Genomic DNA, 21,925 nt, shown 5'->3' with positions numbered 1-21,925 from the left:
GGTAAGAGAGCACTTGCACTACACCCCCCAGCAACCCGGCAGCTCCATTTACAAAGATCTGTTCTGCCAGGTCTGCGCCACCCCGCACTCCAAGCACAGCCCACATTCCCAGTGCTACAGTGCAAAGCGTTTATGGGTCATAGCAGGCCCCATCTAGCTGTGGCTGTTGCACTAAACTCAGGGCTAAATATAGCCAGTCCCAGCCCTCACCTCGGGTCAGTGCGATTTCATTCCCGGCTATTTTCAGCCCCCCGGGCTACATGCATGTGGATATGACCATAGCTCCCAGGCGCTGCGGTAGCAGTTATATTCTGTAGGAGCAGAGCGCGGTGAATGGGGGCAGCGCGCGGGAGCAGCACAGGAAATCCACAAACTCAGCTCTGCACGGCTTCCTTCTACCCTGCTACAGAGTCTGGGGGCAGGGGCAGAGCAAGGGATGGGCCGATGGATCCTCCTCCTGAATAGACCCATTAGCAGTGCCCCTCGCTGGGTTACTCCAGCACCTCTGAGGCTGCGGTACCAGGCCCAGAGCATGGCAACCCTAGATGCCCCGGTGTCCTATTGCAGACTCAGCCCGGGGGAAAATCCTGGCCCCAGGGAAGTCATAGTACCAGAGGAATGCCAGGCTCCGAACACTGACAAGGTGACCAGGCCGTGATGCCCTTCGCCAACATTCTTGGCCCCCGAAAAGGCCACCAGAGGGGCAATGGTTTCCCTGCAAAAGCAGCCTGTGTTTAGCTATTCCACCTTTTTAACTGCACCTCCGCTGCAGCTTCTCCGTGTTCGCTCGTAAGGCCTTGTGCCCCGGGGCCAGATTCTCCACTGCCTTGGAGCCCATGGAACGGACGCAGCTATGCAAAGCAAGTGCACCCTGGGTGCAAAACGCTGCCAGGGCAAATGAATGGGAACGGCTGCTAGGGCAGAGTTTTGTGCCCTGATTGGTGCTGTAGGACAACCCACGGTGCAAAGCTGGGGAGAATCAGGCCCTTTGTGTCTCAGTGAATTTGCAATGTGAACGAGCCTGCAGTTCAGAGCGCTACTGACAAGTTAGGATGGCAGTCGTGCTGTAGCAGCGTTGGTCCCAGGATATCAGAGCCGAGGGGGATGAGGTAATATCTTTTAGTGGATCAAATTCTGTTGGAGAGCGAGACAAGCTTTCGAGCTTACACAGAGCTGAAGCGTGGGGCACGGGTCACTTGCTGGAGGATTCTCTGCACCTTGAGGTCTTTAAACCACGATTCGACGACTTCAATAACTCAGCCATAGGTTAGGGGTTTGTTACAGGAGTGGGTGGGTGAGATTCTGGGGCCTGCGTTGTGCAGGAGGTCAGACTAGATGATCATAATGGTCCCTTCTGACCTTAAAGTCTATGAGTCTATGAGCGCCGTTTAAGCTCCAAAGCTTGTCTCTCTCTCTCAAGTTGGTCCAAGAAAAGATATTTCCTCCCCCACCTTGTCTCTTAGCAGTAAAGAATGAACCTTCTCCTAACACTGAACAAGAAATTTTTATTAGCATTAATACAGAGTTGTCCCTAAAGCTGCTCTGTCTTCCTCTCTATCCTACAGCATCTACCTACAACCAACAACATATTTTCCTGGAAAATATTTCTAAACGAAAAAATTAGGAATTTACATGGGACATTTCAAAATGGAACAAAATTAACATTTTTCTTCCATTTTGATCTGACATTTCCCCCACCAAAGGAGGTCATTAAAAGTGAGATTTACCCAGGGAGAAAAAAATATTTTTTGACGGAAGCTCATTTTTGGCTGGGAAAATTTTCTCCCCCGGCCTGGCTTCCTCTTCTAGGTGCAAAGAAACAGCGCACACGTGCTCACACCCCCTCCTTGTTCTCTAGCTAAACACTCTTTAAAAAGAGTTAAACTTGAACATGACAGATTCAGAAGAGTCGCTGGCTTTCTCACTCAGGCCGATCTGCTCGTCCCCTGGCCTTACGGACGGTTTGATCCCAAGGATGTGGAATCCTGCTCAGTGGGGTTAGGACTCTGCCCCACAGGATTCTCTCCTTTCACTAGGGCTGTGATGTACATGACACAGGTACCACCACTACTAGAGTCACATGGTAATTCAGCTGGGCCTACTGCCTATTGTTCTGTACTGAGCTCCTTGATCAGTTTTCTCCTGCATGGGGCGCAGGTTCATTGCTGGGGTTGTCCAACTTTTTCCCCATCCAGTCTTATCAGTAGTACTGGGTCTTGTGGTTTAAGCTTGGTTAAGTTTTCAGCTGTATTTTCAAGGTTAGAGAAGAGAGCCTCGAGACGTCTTAGCTACGGCATCACTAAGCTTCCCATCTTCACAAGCAGGGCCAGTGAGGACAAAGATTTACCTGTACGGGGCAGCTGTGTTCTGAGAGGTCAACCCGTAAGCGACTGAGTTACTCTGGTCACTGACAGGGGTTGTCCCACAGCCCAGCAGAACTCAGGTGGGGTCGTTTTTGTTGTAGCCCCCAGAGCAATCTGAACCGCAAGTCCATTCATGTGTTGGTGCTAGAGCCCGGGAGCAACACACCTGAAACCATGGCGTGCCCAAAGCGTGGCATTCGGAGCTGGCAAGGGGTGAGCTGCGGGAGGAGGTTGATGCTTCTGGGGCCAAAACCCTTTTTCTGTCCCCTCTTGGTCTAGTGAGGAGACTGCTATGAAGCTGGACTCCTCGAAAGCCAAATCCCTTTTCTCCACACAGATCCAGTGACATTCACTTCCACGGCCTATTGGCTAACGCTTTGGGTAGGAGCGGGCCTTTCGGTTGTGTCTCTCTGGTCCTTCTGAAAGACACCCAGGCATCCACCTTGTGTTTTCACACCCGCTTCATGCCTCACCCCACGTGCATCTAGGCTGCTCCTAGCAGCGGATGCTCGGCGTTCCTTACGGACGCTTTCCCTTACGTCCTCCTAAAAAGGACGGTGGGACTGCACCGTGTACTCAGACGTTTGGCTTTGGAGACGTCTCCTCTCTTTGGCAGTGGGAGCCCAGATAACTGGGCCACCCTTGGATACTGACTGCAATTGCACACAGCACTGGGCACATTTCACAGCCTCTCTAATTTCTGCATTGAGCCTGGCACCAGAATGGCCTTTGTATCACTCGAAGCCTCTCAACAATCTGTGGGGATCAATGGAGCTCCAAGTTGCCACTAAGGCACGTATCAGCAATAGGTTTCTCTCGGGTTAGACACACAAGATACCACTGGCAGCTACACGGTGCCTTGGCGCCGCTGTTCCTGAACAGTACAAGTGGCTCGTGGTCTGTCACCAGCTAGAAAAGATACTGACCCCACGGGTATCCCGGGAACATATGCCCACAGCCTGGGCCAGGCATGCTCAGTGCTGGAGTCGAGCAGCTTCAGAGTGTGAAAGGTGCCTGGGACAATGGCTCGTGGTCCCCTCCAGACAACATGGGGGTAAAAAGGCTGGCTCCTCCGGTGCTTCCACCCCAGCCATGGGAGACCTGGAGAAGATGCTGATTGGAGGCTCAGCCTGCAGACCCAATTCTCTATTGCCCGGTGCCTTCTGCAGCCAAAGGCAAAGGCACGACCATTCAGAGTGGCCCTTTACACCCACTTTGCCCTGGTGTAAACACCACCACCGGGAGCAGGAGCGTGGAGGATCAGGCCCTGCAGTGCAAAGGAGAAAGCGACACGCCCAGCGCCCACTGGCCAGGAGAGAGAAACTCTCCAGGGACTCTGCAGCAATTAGCAGCTCCTTCACAGATTCTGTGGTGCAACCCATATCACGTGGGGAAACATTTTAACATACTTCCCCTTATATAAACAGCGCCCCCCCCGCCCCATTTGCAGGCAGGGCCACGGGCACCAGGTATCATGCTGGAAGGACAGAGCTGCTGGGTTCAATACTTCACCAGCGTGCAGGGCCTGTGCCCTCCATCCAGCTATGGGCAGGGCTGCCCAGACAATTCAGGGGGCCAGGGGCAAAGCAATTTCGGGGGCCCCTTCCATTAAAAAAAAGTTGCAATACTATAGAATACTATATTCTCATGGGGGCCACTGCGGGGCCTGGGGCAAATTGCCCCACTTGCCCCCCCCCCCCCCCCCCCCGGGTAGCCCTGGCTATGGGAAACCGTGCTCTGGCACCTGATTGCCCAAGGCCCAACCTTACAGCAGCTGGGAGCATCAGCACTCAGAAGGTGCACATTGATGGGGGGTGGGGGAAGCCAGAGGGGGTTAATTACACTCCACTGAGGCAAAGGTCACCAGGAAAGTAAAATATTAACTTCATGCACCAGCCCTTCCTCCACTGCACATTGCACCAGATCCTGATTGCACTGCACGGGTGCCAGTCATGGCACAAATCCCCTGCCAGCGGGATGGGGGTTAGCCTCACTGCAGCTGAGAGCTACGCCAGCTAAGGAGCTGGCCCGGAAGAGTAAATCAGGGGAAGCCAGGAGACCTTCCCCAGGACAAGACGGCTGCGCAGGAAGGATCAGGCCAGTTGTACCTACACTGAACGGTTTACTAGATCTCAGTAACAGTTCAGGGCGGGTGGGGACACCTGTCCTGTTTGTTCTTAAATCTGGTGCACGAGCTTTAAATCAGACTCATCCCCCCTGCTCCGCGTTCCACTTTTTCCTTCTCTTGTGAAAAAGGTTTAGACACCTAGTTCCTTCCCCTCCTCCCCGCCCTTCCTGGATATTTTCGCTTTTCCCCGGCCCAGGCTCGTTGGACAAGCCCCAGTCTGCGATTGGGTTTGCACGGTTCAGATTCCTGTCACTCTTTACCCCTCTCCAAACCCAGGCCCTGGTGTGGCGGGGAGGGAGAGGGCCGTGAAGGACAATCAGAAAGCCCCACACATGGGTGAAGCTGAAAAACACGCTTTTCAGCCAACCAAACCCTGGCAAACTGAAAATACAGTCAGGAGACCAAGGAAAGCAACAGCTCGAATGCACGGAGGAGTCCAGGAGGATTGGGTTAGGCGGGACGGCTGAAGCCCAAAGGATCAGGCTACAAGAAACTTTGCCGTTTTCACATGTCGCCGCCAAAGCTGACCTTTTGGGGGAGCAAAGCTTTGAGGGCCTGATTTTCAGAGGTGCTTCCTCAAGGGAGCTGGCAACTGTTCTAGCAAGTGCTGTCAGCAGCTCCCTAGGCCAAATCAGCTGGAAGAGACCCGCCAGACAGCCCCTTCCTCCCTCCCTCCCTCCATCAGCAGGATTGATCCAGGAGGTTCTCTGGTTCTGCACAGGTCCAAGTTGCAAAGTTTAAACAGACGCACACACCGCTTGGGTTTTCCTTCATTCCCGGACACACAGATCCAAGCTGGAAAGTTTAGAAACAAAACAAAACACACACACGATCCAAGCTAGGAAAGTTTAAACACACACACACTGTTTTGGTTTTTCTGACCCTACTCGTACACTGAGTGTGTATGTGTGTGTCTTACACACACAGTTTGGCACACACACGATCCAAGCTAGGAAAGTTTAAACACACACACTGTTTTGGTTTTTCTGACCCTACTCGTACACTCTGTGTGTGTGTGTGTGTGTGTGTGTGTGTCTTACACACACAGTTTGGCACACACACGATCCAAGCTAGGAAAGTTTAAACACACACACTGTTTTGGTTTTTCTCACCCCTGCTACACACACACACACACACACACACACACACACACACTCTTTCGGCTTTACTTACCGTGTTCTTCCTGGTCACCATCTTATCCAGCTTCTTTGCAATCCTCACCAGCTCCTCGGCTCGCCCCATGATCGCGGCCCCGAAGTTTTTTGGCGTTCAAGAGCGAGAAGGGGGGGCGGGGAGGGGGGCGGTGCGCGTTAAACCACAAAAGCAGCCAGGAGCTCGCCCCCGGGACAACTGGGATCTCTTTTCATCGGGGTCTGGGAGTGTGTGTGTGTGTAGGGGAGGTGTGGGGTGTGTGTGTTTGTGTGTGGGGGGGGAGGTGTGTGTGTGTGTGTAGGTGGGAGGTGTGGGGCCGGGAGGGAGTGTGGGGGGGGACGGTATGGGGGGGTGGGACTGGTCGAACTTTTGCTCCAAGGGGCCGTGACAGCTTAGCAGGGCCGGGGGCGGAAAAAGCAGAAACGGGAGCGAAGGAGCGAAAGCAAAGACGGGGGCGTGGCCAGGGGCTGCCACATGCAGCCGGAACAGCACAAGGGGGCCGGGCTAAATAGAACCCGCCGAGGGCCGAGTGTGGACGCGGGGGGTTCGCCCGGGGCTGGACGCAGGCGGTGCCCTCGTGTGTGAGCGGCTGGATCAGGAGCGGTGCCCGCTGCCTTGCGCCTGCCCAGGGTCAGATTCACCCCCGCCGGCTACAGCAGCTACACGGACAAAACACTTGGCCAGGAGCAGAGGGGAGGAGCTGCCACCAGGGCATGGGAATTTTGGGAACAGAGCTGGGGGAGGGGGTGTCTGTGCACAGCCAGAGCAGGGCATGGCCTTCACTGCTTCTGAAAGTCTGCATTGTACCAAGCCCCCACCTGTTGGCACGCTCCGTCTATCGCTGGGCTCGTGGGTCTGCAAACCCAGGCTGGAAATTTCCCCCAGAACCAGCTTGCCACACTGCAATGGATCTTCTAGTCCAGGATCCTGCAGCAGACAGAGGCCAAGGCCCAGTGCTTCAGCGAAAGGCCCCAGTGCAAACCCTCTCCCATTGAGAGAAGGGAAATTTCTTCCTGACCACAGCTGGTGACCAACATCTGTCCTGAAGCATGAGGGTTTGGTGATGTGTGTCATTTTAGTGTAGCTCAGGGAGCAGACTGTTCTTATTCAAAGTAGCAGCTAATCCTTTCAAAGAGCCTATTAAACTAATCATCTGCAGCAACAAGTTCCAGAGGTTTATAATATTTAACAGCTCAGGGGGTTATAGCTTTTTAACATATTGGATAATTGTAAGGCTAATAATGACATTTGCAGTTATGTATGTAAATAACTAGGTTGTTTGAGGCCTTTGGGACAGGAATTGACCATTACAATGGGTCTGTGCAGCACAAAGTACAACGCACATGAGGCACGATGGGCACGTATCAAAACTGAAATGGTTCAGATGTCAGGTATTTGGGCTTTTTGAAGAAATAAATCAAAAATTTCCTCAAAAAGCAGACACCTTTTGTGAAAAAAATAATTTAGCCAAGAACCCAGTTTTCCATCAAAAAGTTTTTGGGGAAATTTTTTTGACTAGCCCTGGTAATTAAATCCCATGCTTCAAGGCACAAACTGATCAGCTCTGAGGGGTCAGGAAGGAATAGTCCTGCACTCCATAGCCAGTGTTCCACCACAGGCCAACTTTGGGTTCTCCTAGCTCCAAAGCATAAGCTTGCCATGTAGACAGGATGCTGGACGGGTGGTCTGATTTAGGAGGGCATGTGCTATATTTCTAAACAATTTTAAAACAGCAGCCCAGCTGAAGAGCCTAGACCAAGTGGCCGATGTTTCTGATAAAGCTCAGACTAAGGGAGCTTTGCAGAACTAAGGGGGAAGAGATTGTTTATGTACATACGCATGCGTGCAAAACAGAGAGAGGACGACTAGCCAGGGGTTTTAGACAGTGCCTTTAATGCTCTGGTTTGACTCCCCCCCGCCCCCAATGTTTATTTTTCAAATTCAAGTTGGTAATGACCCTCCAGGCTGAGCATTTTTAGGTAATTAGAGTACAGCTTAGGTTGTTGGAGTCTGCCAGGTTCTTAACACCAGCCCAGGGGAGTGGGGGTGTATGTATGAGATGAAAACCCATGCCATGCCTTCGTGCTTAAAGAGCACAGGGAGGTAGCATCAGGGCTCAAAATGTAAGGATTCTTTTATCAAAAGGGGAGGTCAGGCAGGGGTGGGGGAGGGCGGACATATGGGGCTAGAAACGTTTTCATGTAGCAGTTCAGGGGGGAGGAGTTAATAGGTTGCTGCAGTGTTGAAAAACAAACAACACTGGGCTGCAGCAAGAGAACCAGAAAAATGAAACTGACTAGAGAGGGTAAAAATGAAACTGATTAGGAACAGAAACAAATTAGGAACAGAAAGAGATCTGTTTGATGTACAGCAGTCAAGCCAAGGGAACTGCAGAAAGAAAACAGCAGCAAGGGTGAGAATAAAAGTCAGATCAACGTTTTCAAAAAACAAGGTCTTCTAAGTCCACGTATAGAAGTGGCCTAATTTTCAAAAGCGCTAAGGGGCCACCACCCCCACTGAAGTCAGTGGGCAGCTCAGCATTTTTGAAAGTTGGGCATCGGAGGCTAAGTCTGCACTTCGAGCTGGGAACGATACCCTGAGTGTGAAGCGCCGATGCACCCTTAATGAAGAGGTTAACTCGGATTCTCCAAAGCGCTTGAGCTCACTCTTAAATCTCATTGAAGGGGACTCAAAACATGCTTTGCTGAACTGGGGCCCTGGGGTCCAAATGTTGAAGGGTAACTAGTGATTTTGGGTGTCCACCCTCACAGACCTCAAAAGGGCTCCCAATTTTCAGAGGGTGGGTGCTTAGTGGGTTTTTTATTTTAAGTTCTGCCCCATTCATCTGTCTCAAGTCAGATAACAGGCATGCAAAGTTGCTAGCTGCTTTTGAAAATTTAGGAGCTGAATGTTGGGGATTTTAGTTTTTAAATCTCAGTCAAGATGTTCAAAAGTTTTTCTAGGTGTAGCATTCCAGGGGGCTATTGGAAAGAGGATTTGGTGCTGTTTTAAAGATGAGGCGTATCCCTTTAAGTAAAGTTACACCTGCCCCATCTGTAAATCTTTAGTTTTACTCCCGAGGGTAAATGCAAAGTGCAGCCAAGCAGTCCCTTTCCGGGTTGTCAGGAAAGCTGGGTATAAAATGGCTGATCCAAATCTAAAAAGGCAGGTGGGAACACACACAGAGTTGCTGCCCTGGACGGGATCCCTTATGCAATTTGACACCAAGAATTATACAGAGAGACGACTCAAAAATTCCTTCACGTATTTTCGTCTAGGAGGCCATGGGGAAGGATTCCGCCACTTCCAGGGAAATAAACTCACATCAGTAGGAATCTAACTGGAATATTCACTAAAATAAACCCTTTACTTGGGTCCAATTGCAAATGCACCATAGGAGGAGAGAGGAGTGAGGCTGTCTCTTCAGCCCTCCGCTCACACACCTTTGTGCTCAGATGCTGCCACCCACAACCCATGCTTCGGGGACAACGTGACCTAGTAGCAAGGTGCTGGGTGGAAGAGTTGCCACATCTTTATAGCTAGATAGGAGAGTCCGCCAAGGACTCAGTTGCTGTAGGAAATGGTGTTGATGGTACCTGAGGGGCACTCTAACCTCAGAGTCAATACTGAACTGACACCTCATGAGGTGCTGTCACAGTGGAGGGGATATAGAACCACTCGGGGGCATCAGAAATCCCCCAAGAGTATCCCAGCCCATTTCCAGCTTCCAACTCCAGCCTGTTCCATTCTGCTTCCCTCTCTTCACCCCCCAAGTTCAACAGAAGACAATATGCTTCCCATTCCTGTCTTAAAGTGCTGTGCACTGTTAAACAGCTGCCAAGACTCCACTCCAGAAGTGGCTGCATTTCAGTTATGGGTGAAGTGATTTCTATGCCTAGTGTGTCCAGCGCTTTGGGATGAGGCTTTGTATTACTACGATATTATTATTAAATGTATATAAATATTCATACCTCACCCATCCCTGGACTGTCTATTAAGACCTATGGAAAACCACTGTTGCAGTCACATCACACACAGAACCACTTCCACTTACCAAAAAAAATCAATTTTATTAGAAATCGGAAGGGGGGGGAATAAAAAAAACAGAGACCATCTTGAGATTAAATATTCCACTTAAAACCCATTGACAATTATAAAATGCAACCTGATCACGGGACAACAAATCACAAAGGAAGCTCATACGGGTCAGAAGGATTGGTCCCAGTAAACCATTGCAGAAGCCAAACAAGCACCCCACCCCCTTTAAAACGTATTCCTGACAGAGGCTAGAATGAGTCTCTGCATAACCATTAGACCCACAGGAAAGGAGCCAGAGGCAAAGAAAACCCCAAAATCCGTACATTCAAACGGCCTACGCCTGAGCCCCAAAATTACACTCGTCTCCCTTCCCCGCCATAACTTTTGGCAGTGGGGTCCTCATCAGATCTGAACCGGCACCTAACTGATTAGGCACCCCGGGAGAACCACAGCGGGGGCATCTCTTGTCCAGCCACCTCAATCAAGAGCCTTCTTTCTAGTCATTGCACTCAATGGCCTCTCTCTAGGTCAGGCCAAACCAGATGTGAAGTCTGCCCGGCGTTATGGGGGATTGAAATCTGGACTCGAATCTAGCTGGCCTACCTCCACTTCGAGCCCGGCACTGCACGGGCGGGCCAATAGAGACCTCTTTCCTATTTATAAAAAAAAAATATTTCACAGTTTCAGGATTAGGAAGAAGGTGGGGAAAGCCACTTGACAAACTACCTTTTTCTTCTCCGTGCCCATCAGACCACCACGGTCTCCTGCTGCAGGATTCCTGCCTAGAGATTGCCTCTTCCTACCCTGCTATAGACAAAGGCGAGGGGACCAAGGAGAGATCCGGGGACTGGAGGACTCCTATTAGGGTCAGGGACGAGGCATCCATCTGGCTCCTTTTATTTCCTTCAAGTATTTTCCTGTAAGGGAAAGGGGAGGGAAAGCCGGATCGGGGCCAAAGGAACAGAGCAGCCTCCCAAGAGGAGGAGGGTCTCTGTGAAGCAGGAGGGTGACAAAATGCACAGGATCTCTGAAAGCCGGAAACAGACAAAAAGTGAAGGGAGGTGACAGTCAAGTCACAGGGGTTTTTAGGGGTGTGTGTGTAAACCTTTGGGCTGCAGGGATTTAACCATTATCTAAATTGATCTGTGGGTCAGGTCTGACCCAGAATGAGCCCTCTGCACTACCGAGCCCCTTCACTTGATTTGCAGAAGGGAACCGTTTCTAACCCCTTTTTAAAAAAAAGGGCCATCGAGGGCTGGGATGATTTCGTTGGGGATTGGGCTTTGAGCAGGGGGGTGGACTAGATACCTCCTGAGGTCCCTGCCAACCCTGATAGTCTATGATTCCTTTCCAGGCTTAAACGCTATTAAAAAAAATCACTTCAGGCATGCAAGCAGCAGCCCTATTGAAGTCAATAGTATTATGGGGAGGTATCATGCTAGTTGTGTGCTGAGCTAGGGTGGCCGTAAAATGGTACCTGCAAATTATGCAGATGGGGAAAAACAGAGATTCAGAATGACAGGCTGTGATGGGCCTGGTGCCCCAGCGTCCCCTTGTGGCAGGGGGGGGGCGGGGCGGGGCGCTGCACCACTGGGTCGCTTGTCCTTTGGTCTGGCCCCTGGTAGCCGGCGGCGCCGGGCCCGGCGTCGAGTCGGGCGGCGGGGCGGCGGCGGGCGCGGCCGCGAGTCCAAACACCACCCCCAAACGTGGGCGCCCCGCGCCGAGGGCCGCGGCGCCGCGGCGGCGCGGCGGGGCGCGCCGAGCGCCGGGGGGTAAGCGGCCTAGCGGGCGCGGGGAGGCGGGCGCCCTCCGGGGGGGGAGGAGCGCGCCGCCGCGGCCGGCGCGCCGCGCGCCTCGGGGCGGGGGTCGGGGCGGCCGCCGCGGTCCATAAATACCTGCGAGTCGGGGGGTCCGGGGAGCGCGCGGCGAGGTTCGGGTGGGGACGGGGGTGCGCGCGCCTGCCGCCGGGGGCCGGTAGCCTGCGGGCGCGGGCGGGGCCGCGGCGCCCCAGCCGGGGCGTCACGCGCCCTTCGGGCGAGCGGCCAGCGCGGTGCGGGGTAAAGGCCCCGCGGCCGGGGGTGGGCGGCCGGGAGTGGCCGCGGCCCCATCGGTGGGGGGGGGTGAGGGGGGGCCGGCCCCCTTGGGGGGACCCCCCACCCTGGGGCCCCGTGGGCCGGGCGGCCCTGTGCCCGGGTCTCGGACCGCCCGCCTCAGCGCCGCCGTGCCGCCAGGGCCCTGCTGCCAGCTGCTTCACTGCCCCCCGGTCACTCACTGCTGCTTAGCCCCTGTCAGGTACTGTTGCTTACCTTGCTCCCCGGCCCTCTGTCCGGTCCTGGGTCTGTTCCTGCCGTCGTCCCCGGGTCCGCTGGGCCTGGCCTGGTCGCCCGCCCCCCCCTCCCCTCCTGCTCCTGTCGGCTGCTGCTCCTGGTGAGTTCTCCCTCCCCTCCGCCCAGACTGAGCAGCCCTGGACTGCTTTGGTCTGCAGCCTTGATGGAGCATGCCCAGCCTTCCTGGCTGTGCTTTTCTGCTCTGCCTGCAGGCTGGTTACCACTGCTGCCAGTGCACCTGCTGTCCTGCTGTGCCACACTTCCTGACCTGACTCTGCTGAGAGCGGCTGACCCCTGGCTCCCCCCCCCTCTCCTCTCCCCCCCCCCCGCCTTCGAGAAGGAGGCTTGCCTGGCCATGCCCTTGCCTCCCGCGTTGACACGCGGAAGGCGCAGGGATGTGGGGACAGGTACCACCGCATGATCCGGTTATTTGTCTCTTCATATTATTGGGAAGGGGCGGGGCGTGCGATCAGTCTAAAAAAAAGGGGGTCGTAGGTCAGCTAGTGTTGATCCGTGCCTCCGGCCACCCAAGGATCCAAGCAATTCATGGGAGGAGTGGTGTAGGTGGGGGGGAACACGCTTAAGGTGAGGCAAGACCGGGTGTCTTCTTCTTCCTACCTTTCCCACCCAGTACGGCCCCAGTCCCACCCCCGAGCATCTGTAGATAGTAGGGGCTTTAAAAAAACCTACCCGACTAGTACTTCCCGTCCCGGTTAATTGCTCAGGGCTGAAGGCTTTTTCCTTTTTCCAACGTCCAAGTTGGGGGGGTAGAACTGGGGTTAATTGTCAATCAGTAGCGAAAGGCCGGCCGCGTGGGGTTAGGCACAAACCGCCGATAGTACCGGCCAGCCCAAGAACTGTCGGATAGTGGGCGGTTGGTTGTGGGCGTGGCACACACTCAATGCCTCCACCTTAGCCCAGGGGGCTGGAGTGTTGCGCCTTGGTTGTGGGCCGCCCAGGTAAGTCCTCACCTTCACCTGGAGGTGGCCGGGCCACCGGGCGGCGCGTGCCGGCGGCCCTGTAGCCTGTCCTTCTGGAGTCAGGTGTTGTAGGCGTAGTCCGGTTGCTATTCCGTACCGTACGCTCGCTGTACGTCGATGTAATTCTTCAGGCGCAGGTGGTGCAGCGCTGTGTCTTCATGAGGCCCGCCATGCCGCCGCCGTGCGAATCATCAGAACGGCGTGTGTGAGTGGCACCTGGTGGAAATGCAGTGGAAGGAATCCTCCGGGAATCGGATAATCGTGTGTCATCGAGAAGCACTGGTTCCAGTATGGGCAAGGAGCAGCTCGGGCTTTTTTAGCTAGCCGCCCAGCCCGCCAAGGAGGGGCATCGACAAACCATCAAACCGTGAAATTGCAACTCGGCTTTCCAAGTCGATGCAACTCCTCTGTTGTCTTCCTGGGATGGGACCAATACTATGGCACTCTCTCACTCCACTCTGCGGCCCTCCCTCAGCCCGAGCTCGGCCGGTCCCGGACTCCTCTCCTCCCCCTATCTTCCGGGCGGCGGCCAGCCCCGGTCTCCGGTCCCTTGTGTTCCCCGAAAGGGTGCCTGTCTCCCGGTCGGTGTGGCTGTTTGCGGTCGGACTGGGCGACGGGTCGTCCGCACCCGCTCGCCAGGCGTCCGTAGTCACCCCTGCGGCGTGGGGTCGCTGTCTCGTCGTGCTGGGGCTCGCTCCACCTGGCCCCGCCCACCAGTCCGCCACCAGCGTCCCTACTGGCCGGCCTATGGCCTCCTGCCTATGCCACGCGGTCTCTAGGCGGGTATGCCCCCATCCGCCCATGGTTCCTCTGGGTATCCCTCCTTACGGACCGCACCATCAGGCCCTCTGACCGCCTCAAGGCCCCAGCCAGGGCCAGGGCCCTACTGGGGCAGCCTTGCCACGAAGAGACCTCAGAAGCTCACCCGGCCCCTCCCGCCCGCCGCCGCCCTGCCCCTTGCCCCCCCCTGCCGGACTGAGCTCCTGAGATCATTGAGCTCTCACCAGATTTTCCTCCCGCGAGCCCTCCCCGCCGATGAGGGGAGATTGAGGATGCCTCTGCTGCCCTCCCGAGGTTCTAACACGGGTCTCCTTCCCAGGTCCCCTCAGGCTCAGATTCCATATCCTAGCAGGCTTCCTGCAGGGAGGAGGCAGGGAGTTTCCCCCGTGCCCGCTGCGGCTACTTTCTCGGGAGTGAGAGAGGAGTGAGTTCGTCGTGCGAGTCAGTGTCGTCTGGGGTCACTCAGCAAAGCCTTCTAGTTCCCCTTTCGTGCCGCCCTGAACCTCTTCCCAAGCCATCCGCCTGGGGTGGTAGAGGGCCGTCTCTAGTGCCGCCTGTCAGCTCAGCCCATCAGCTCTGCCATCAACCAAGAGGCCAAGCTGCTCCCCTGATCTCTGATTTCTCGGTCTGCTTGCCCTGCAGTGAGTTTGTAATGGATTTGTAACATGCCGGCGCAATAATGGGGCACCACCGACCGGGTGGCACCGGGATACCCACCAGCCGACCCTTATAATGATACTTAGATAACCCGGGCCGCCAGGGACTCCCCACAGGGTCCCAAAAGATCCGTCGCCAGCCCCCTGGCCAGGGGCAAGCCCTTGTGGGGGGCCCTGGGCGCCTTTGGGGGGGCTCTCTGGCAGGGCGCTCTGGGCACAATAGTCCTCTCTGCGGTTGCCTCACGCACCTCTGAGCCACGGCCCCCAACCACCCGTCTTGCTGGGATCTCTGCCTAGCCGGCCCACCCGTCCGGCTAGCTGCGTGGAGCCTGCCCCGGCGTCGGCCGGAATAGCCTGCCACTAACGGCTTCCTTCTGTCTGTGCTTGGTTCTCCCCCCCAGAGTAAGTGGTGTCAGCTGGTCTGCAAATCCAGGTGGCGGGTGTGGGCGGGCGGCCCCCTGGTGGGCCCCCTGGTGGGCCCTGTCGCCTGTGGCTAGCCCCTCCCCCCGCGGGGCGTCCCTCTCCTCGAGGGCAGCTCCTGGTGCCCTCTCCTCAGCCAGCCCCTCTCCAGTCTCACCCTCTCTCCCGAGCTCCCCCCTCCCTCTCTCCAGGTCCTCCTCCTCCCTCGGGAGCTCCCGGGGGCCCTGGCCTAGAAATCCCGGGTGTCCCTCCCCCCCCTCGCCCTCCCCCCTGGCTGGGTAGGGGCTCTCCTGCCCGGCTAGCCACGCCCTGGCCACCCTCGCCCCCCCCAGCCCCCCCACCACAGCGAGGCGCCCACCCAGGCCTCTACCCACTAACACCACAGGGTAGCCGCAGGGGCCGCCCCCACCTGACCATGCCCACTGCCCCCCACCTCCGGGGCCCGCCGATGGGCAGGCCCAGTGGCTAATCCCCCCCGATGCTCCTGCCTACCCGCACGGCTACCGGGGCCCAGGCCCCCGTCCCCCCCACCAGGCAGGGCCACCACCCACCTTCCGCCGGCCCCGGCCCGCCCCCCCCGGGTCCCCCCGCCCGGCAATTACTGCCCACTCCGGCCAGCTTCCCTACCCACTCCCCGGACACACCTGCCCCGTGGGCCCTCCCCTGCCCGTCTTCGGTCGGGTTGCCGTGGGCCCTGGGGCCTCTCTGCTGCTCGCCGGCGGGGCCTCCTCTCTCGTGGTACGCCCCTTCGCCTGCACCCCGGGCCTGGGCGGGGTTCCGGGCCCGGGGGGGGGGGTTAGGGAGTCTTCGGGTCCCCGGTCCCGCCTGGTCCCCGCCGTCTGGGGGTTGTCTCTGCCCCCCTCCCCTGGGCCTGCAGCTCCCATCCCTGGGCCTGTCCCCCTCCGCTTGCTTGCCTGGGGGGCTCTTGGGCGGTCTCATGCTGGCTGTCCTCCTCCCGCCGGGGGCCCCATTCACCTCCGCCAAGGCCCATGTGCCGCCAGCACGGGCCCGCCCCCCCCCACGCCGCGCGCCGGGCTCCCGGCCAGGCGGCCTCTGCCCGGGCCGGCCCAGCCACACCGCTGCCCCGGCGCCCCGCTCTCGGGGCCCGCCAGCTCACGCTCTCTTGCGCGCTGGCGGGGCCGGGCTCCCGCGGGCCGCAGGGCGTCCCCGCCCGGCCGGCCGCTGGGGCGGGCCCCATCTGGTCTGCGCGCGGCCCGGCGCCAGGTCTCAGAGGGTGTGCCCCAGTGTGGCCCGCGCTCCGGCGGGTCACGCAGAGGGGCGTGTCCCATCGAAAGTGCAGTCCGAGGCCCCAGGGCGGCCTCCCTGCCCCTCCCCCAGTCCTCGCGCCAGGTCCGCTGCCCCAGAGGGCGCCGCGCCCCCCGGGCTCGGTAGGCGGCGCACCTGCTCAGGCGCCCGCTAGCGCCCTCTGCTGGGCCAGCCTCCCGCTGGCCTGTGTTGCTGGCTGAGCTGCGCTGCGGCTGCTGCTGGCTGCTGCTGCTGCGCCGCTTGTGCCTGCGCTGCTGCCCTGCTGCTGGCCGCCAGCTGCTGAGCTGCTGCTGCTGCTGCTGGCTGCTGTGCAGCTGCGCTGTGCTGCTGGGCCTGTCCATCAGGGCCCTGCCCTTGCAGCCATCTCAGGGCTGGCTGGGTCCCTCAGCAGGGTGATGCAGCTGGTGCCCCCCCGTCCCTGCCCTGGCTGCGGGCGGGGCCGGCTGCGCGCCAGCCCGGGCTGCTCCGCTGCCTCTTGCCCGGGGCCGGCGTGTGCGGCTCCCCCGGGTCGGGGCACAAGCGCGGCCGCGGGTGCCTAGCGGCGCCGGCGTGCCGCGGCCGGGCGCACAGCGCCTGGGCGGGAGCCAGCAGGCCCGAGCCGGCCAGCGGCCGCGCGGCGGCGGGGGCGCCCGCGGCTGAGTCCGGGGGAAGCGCCGGCGGGCCGCGGGTAGCGCGCGGCCGTGCGGCCGGGAGCGCGCCCGCCGGAGGCGGGCGGGGCGCGCGGGGCCAGCGCCGCGCGGGCGCCGCCTGGCGGGGGCGCGGGGCGGCGGCGTCGCCGCGTCCGGTCCGGTGAGCGCCCGGTGGGCCGGGTCGCGCCGCCCCGGCCGCGCCACCCGGGTGGGAGGGGCGCGGACCTGGGGGCGGGCGCGGCTATCGGGGCGCGGGGTGGGGCGCGGCCTGGCGGGGGCGACCCCGGCGGGGCGGCGGGGGGGGGTGGGCGCCCCGCTAGCGGCGGAGTCGTGGGCCGCCCGGGGGGGTGGGGGGGGGGGCTCCGCCGGAGTCGGCCAGGATCCCCCGGGTGGCGGGGGGGGGGGGCCCCCTTGTGCGGGGCCCCCCACCTCCCCCCTGGGTGGTCGCGAGCCAACACCGTCCCTCCGGCTCCTCTCGGGCCTGGCAGGGCAGTCCGACTGACCTGGCCGGCTGGCCCCCCGGCAGGCCCTGAGCTCCCCTGTTCCGGCGGCCTACGGTCTGTGGGCTTGCTTCTCTGCAGCGGCTGTCCTCCTGTGGGCCTGCTCCGTGCCGGCCCTGACTGCTGGGCTCCCCTGCGCGTCCTCCTGGGCTCTCATGCTCAGCTGAACCCTGGAGAGCTCTCCCTGCTCCCTGCTCGGCCAGGGCCCCGGTCTGGTGGTCACTGGGAGCTCCCCCCCAGCCCCGCCCAGCTGTCAGCTCCTCTCTCCGGCGCCCCAGGGACCTGCCCAGCAGAACTTCCCTGCAGGCCCCCTGCCAAGTGGTAGCCTCTCAACCCACAGGCCAAAAAGCAACCGTCTCAATTACTTTTAAATAAGAGGAACCTGAGGGTTCGGAGCAGTCTGGGAAAGACATGAACAGAATTCACTGCTGGGTGACCTTGGGTAAATCACTACTCCGCTGTGTGCCTCAGTTTCCCCATCTGTAAAACTCACCTCCTCTGTACAGTGCTTTGAGAGTGACTGATGAAAAGCATCAGGTGTTATTAAAAGGGCAGGGACGGTGAACACACTGAGGCACACCGGCGGTATTCAACCAGCCCTGTGCCAACACTAGGGGCGGAGAGGGGTCGTTTCCGAACGAGGAGGCAGGAGAGAATGGGCTGAAGTGGCACAAAAGGGGGAATTCAGGCAGTGTCCAGAGACAACTCGCTGACATCAAAGAGCAGCCCAAGGGAAAGAGCAGCACTTGAATCAACGGAAACACCACTGGAGGATCCGCTGTAGTGAACCCCCCTGTATTAGTGCACCCCCCGGTGGGGGAGGGAACAGTCTGGATTTCTAGGATAACACATGCAGCGCTAGGAGACTTGCGTTTTATCCTCCCCTTATCGGCTGGGGCCAGTTATGCCAGGACTAGGCAGAGAAAGGCTCCTGTACGTCTCCGAGGTGTAAGGCAACCCCCCCTTTCCCCCTTGCGCAGCATTGCTCATTGGCTGGGGGCATTGTGGGGGGAGGCGGAGGCCAGGAGAGATGCCTGGCATTGGCAGGACATCAGGACTTGATGGGCCGTGTCCTGCCGTTCCATGCGCCACCACGTGCTGTATCCCTAGGAAATAACAGGGAGAGCAGCGCGCCCTGCATGGCCGCGTGGAGACTGTTCCTAGTCACCCACGAGGGGCTGGCGGCCTTCCCCTGGCCTGACTCACGGGGGTGGGAAGAACACCACAAAAAGTTGGGGGGGGAGGATCTGCCTCCCCCTTTCTTTCCTTCGATACAGACATTTGAGCCCAGTGGCGCTTCGCCCCGCCCCTGCCCCTTGCCCAGCATTGGAGTGCTGGAACTCCCGGCTCCCACTCTTATCCCGGGGGAACGTGATGAGAGGCATCCAGGCCCAAACTGAACTCCCTTCCCCACCCCTGCCGTAACCCTACCCCTGCCCCCTCGGGGCCCACAAAAGTTACGGAGCAGACAAATGGCTGAAGCCGAGGCGTGCGGAGCGGAGAGCAGGCACACGGCTGTCCGTTCTCTGTCCGTTTCCTAGCGAGCCGTGGTCCCTATCGGCTCCTCTGCCCCTCCCCATCCCCATCTCTGCAGGAGGAGGTTGCAAGGTCCACCAGATCCTGAAGTCTTCCCCGTTGATCAGCTTCCCCCCAACTGAGGCAGCGAAGACCGTGATGGATCCCGTTGTCCGGCTCATCCGGCGAGCTGCAAGACTGGGCTGAGCTGGCCTGACTGGGGGGTGTAGAGACAGACACTGGTCCTGGTGCAAGGGGTGGGTGGGATGCTTGGCCGCCTCTCCAGCCAGGAAAAGGAACTAGTTTGGGTAAAGAGGCTAAATGGGCCAGCACACGGTGGGAGGATGAGAGAGGAGGATGCTGATTCCACCCGAGCCCCTGCTCCAAACCCTCAACACAGTACGTGCCCTAGCGTCCATTACCCTCAAGGTCCAGACTGGAGGGTGGGAAGGGAAGCAAGAAACAGGCCTCTGCTCCTGTGATGCCCTTGTGGAGTTGCTGGAGCGCAAAGTCCTGCCACCTTGGTGGGGGGGCAGTGAGCGCTCAGCCCTGCCCCCCACACGCTCGCCGAGAGCTCACGCCGGCTCCGAGGGGAAAGGAAGAACCAGCCAATCACTCTTGCAAGAGGTGGACGGAGCTGGCAGGGAAGACGCCCGTCCTGGAGCCATCTCCTTCAATGAAGCCGACCTGAGAGACAGGGCAGAAGGCAGCAGATGAGAGTCGAGGGTGCAGGAAGGAGTTGGGGTGCCTGGGTTAGAGAGCTTAGAGGGGAGGGGGAGAGAAGTGTGAAGATTCACAGATATACAAGGCGGGGGATGTTGCATCCCAGGTGGGATCCTGAGACCCACATCTCTGCCCCCAATACAATTCCTAGCTGGGAGCTGTGAGGAGGGGACTTAGAGTGCATCAGCTCTGCCCCCCAGGGACCAGAGTAGGGTTGCAACTTTCTAGTTGCACAAAACCGAACACCCTAGCCCCACCCCTGTCCTGAGGCCCCACCCCTTTCCAAAGGCCCCTCCACCCACTCACTATATTCCCCCTCCCTCCCTCCCTTTCACTGGGCTGGGGCAGGGGGTTGGGGTTCAGGAGTGGGTGAGGGCTCTAACTGGGGGTCCCTTGGGTGGGCCAGAAATGAGGGGTTCAGGGTGTGGCAGGGGGTTCTGGGCTAGGGGGCTGGGGTGCGGGAAGGGGTGAGGGCTCTGACTGGGGGTGCAGACTCAGGGGTGGGGCTGGGGATGAGGGGTTTGGGGTGCAGGAGTGGGGCTCAAGGCTGGGCCGAGGGATTCGGATTGCGGGAGGGGGCTGTGGGTCGAGGTGCAGGAGGGTACTCCGGGTTGGGGGGGGGGGGTCAGGGCTGGGGCAGTGGATTGGTGCATAGGTTTACCTCGGGCAGCTCCCAGTCAGCCGCGCATGCCCTGGAAACAGCCAGCAGGTCCGGGTCCTAAGCGGGGGTCGGGTGGGGGGGAGAGCCAGGGGGCTCCATGCACTGCTTTCACCTGCAGGCATTGTCCTCCCCCCATCTCCTATTGGCCGGTTCCCAGCCAATGGGAGTGCAGAGCCAGTGCTCGGGGCAGGGGCAGCGCACGTAGCCCCACGGCCCCCTGCCTAGGAGCCGGACCTGCTGGCCGCTTCCGGGGCGCAACGCAGTGCCAGCCAGGCCAGGTAGGGACTAGCCTGTTTTAGTGCCGCTGCACCACCAGACTTTTAATGGCCCAGTCAGTGAGCTGCCAGGATCCCTTTTCGGGCAGGTGTTCCGGTCAAAAACCGGATACCTGGCACCCTAGACCAGAGGGGTCCGTGGAGATGGGAGCAGAAGCATCCCCTAAACATTAATCTAATCCCCCCGGGCCCTGATCTAGCACCCTCCTAGGGGACTGCGACAGTATGAGAGCAGATCCCAGAGGAACAAGAGCCTCGGCCCCAAGGCTAGAACCGGGGTCTGGGCTCCCCAGCAGTCCTAGGAGCCCCCAGAGCTGCAGCACTCACCCAGCTCTGCTCATCCTCCTCCCGGGTCACCACGATCACCTCGCCCTTGGAGAAGGTCAGCTCCCGGGCCTTCTCCCCCTTGCAGTCCACCAGAGCCATCACCCTCTTCTGCCTCACCTTGGCCTGTGCAAGCAAATGGCACATGTCTGAAGAGTCCTGGCTCACGGGGACGCCTGCTGCTGAGGCTCCCCCAGGTTATGCTTTGCTCCAAGGCATCACAGGAGGGAGAGGGGGGATGTCCATGGTGTGGGGGCACATCGGGTTAAAGAACCGTGCCCCTGCCTGCCCCCCACTTCCCCAGCCCAAGCCTCTTCTTCCCACCCACCTATCAACTCTTTCACCGTTGCCCACTCCTCCCTGATCCATCATTTCCCAATTGGTTTGTAGCCACGGTAACAACCGTGCCCAGAAGATTCCCAGCTCAGCCTATGGCTCTTACAGCCAGGATTTCCACAGCCCCAGAGTAATGGGTAAAGCACCTGCTCCACAAGCCTCATGGGGATTTTACTCCCTTTGAGGTGGTAAGGGCCCCAGCCTCATCCTCCAAGGTAGGCCCACCAGGACCAGTTTCTTTCCTCCCAGGAGGCACGCAGCCACCCACCAGCCCTTCGTTAACAAGCCACCCCTATCTGCAGCGGTGAGGACCGGCCCCCACATCTGGAATCGCTCTGATGGCCACCATCTTAACGGACACACAGGAGAACTGAACCGGGGACCTCCGGATCTAAACCTGGGAGGGCAGGTCTACATTACGAATTGACAGCATGGCTGGTGAAGACGTTCTAAGCTGACGGGAGAGAGCTCTCCAGTCGGCTTAACACCACCACCTCCGCGAGAGGCAGTAGCTTTACTGGTGGGAGATGCTCTCCCGCCGATATAGCACCACACACACAGGGGGTTAGGCCAGTTTCACTACGTTGCTCAGGGAGGTGGATTTTTCACTACCGAAGTAAGTATGTTGTGTAGACCAAGCGTGAATCTCTGGCCTTGGCTACACTTGCAAATTTGCAGCGCTGCAGCAGGGTGTGAAAACACACCCTCTCCAGCACTGCAAATTGCGGTGCTGCAAAGCGCCAGTGTGGTCAAAGCCCCAGCGCTGGGAGCGCGGCTCGCAGCGCTGTCCGTTATTCCCCACAGGGAGGTGGAGTACGGACAGCGCTTGGAGAGCTCTCTCCCAGCGCTGGC

The 21,925-nt window shown here is 58.9% G+C and overlaps 2 protein-coding genes across 2 annotated transcripts in view; both read right to left on the bottom strand.

Annotated features, from left to right (window-relative positions):
• The window catches only part of TCEA3 (transcription elongation factor A3), a 29,223-nt gene extending 23,360 nt beyond the window's left edge, over positions 1–5,863 (bottom strand). Inside the window, exon 1 of the mRNA XM_039511677.1 lies at positions 5,665–5,863. Coding sequence (XP_039367611.1) covers positions 5,665–5,733 — 69 coding nt within the window. The 5' untranslated portion in view covers positions 5,734–5,863. The remainder of the gene's footprint in view (positions 1–5,664) is intronic.
• A 13,360-nt stretch (positions 5,864–19,223) lies between these two features.
• The window catches only part of ASAP3 (ArfGAP with SH3 domain, ankyrin repeat and PH domain 3), a 61,708-nt gene continuing 59,006 nt past the window's right edge, over positions 19,224–21,925 (bottom strand). Inside the window, exons 25-26 of the mRNA XM_039511481.1 lie at positions 20,741–20,863; positions 19,224–19,441 (exon numbers count right to left, since the gene is read on the bottom strand). Of these exons, the coding sequence (XP_039367415.1) occupies positions 19,367–19,441; positions 20,741–20,863 (198 nt within the window). The 3' untranslated portion in view covers positions 19,224–19,366. The remainder of the gene's footprint in view (positions 19,442–20,740; positions 20,864–21,925) is intronic.

Source organism: Mauremys reevesii, linkage group 23 (assembly GCF_016161935.1).
Source record: "Mauremys reevesii isolate NIE-2019 linkage group 23, ASM1616193v1, whole genome shotgun sequence".
In the NCBI taxonomy this organism is placed as follows: domain Eukaryota; kingdom Metazoa; phylum Chordata; order Testudines; family Geoemydidae; genus Mauremys; species Mauremys reevesii.
This window is presented reverse-complemented; position numbering and strand designations above follow the sequence as displayed.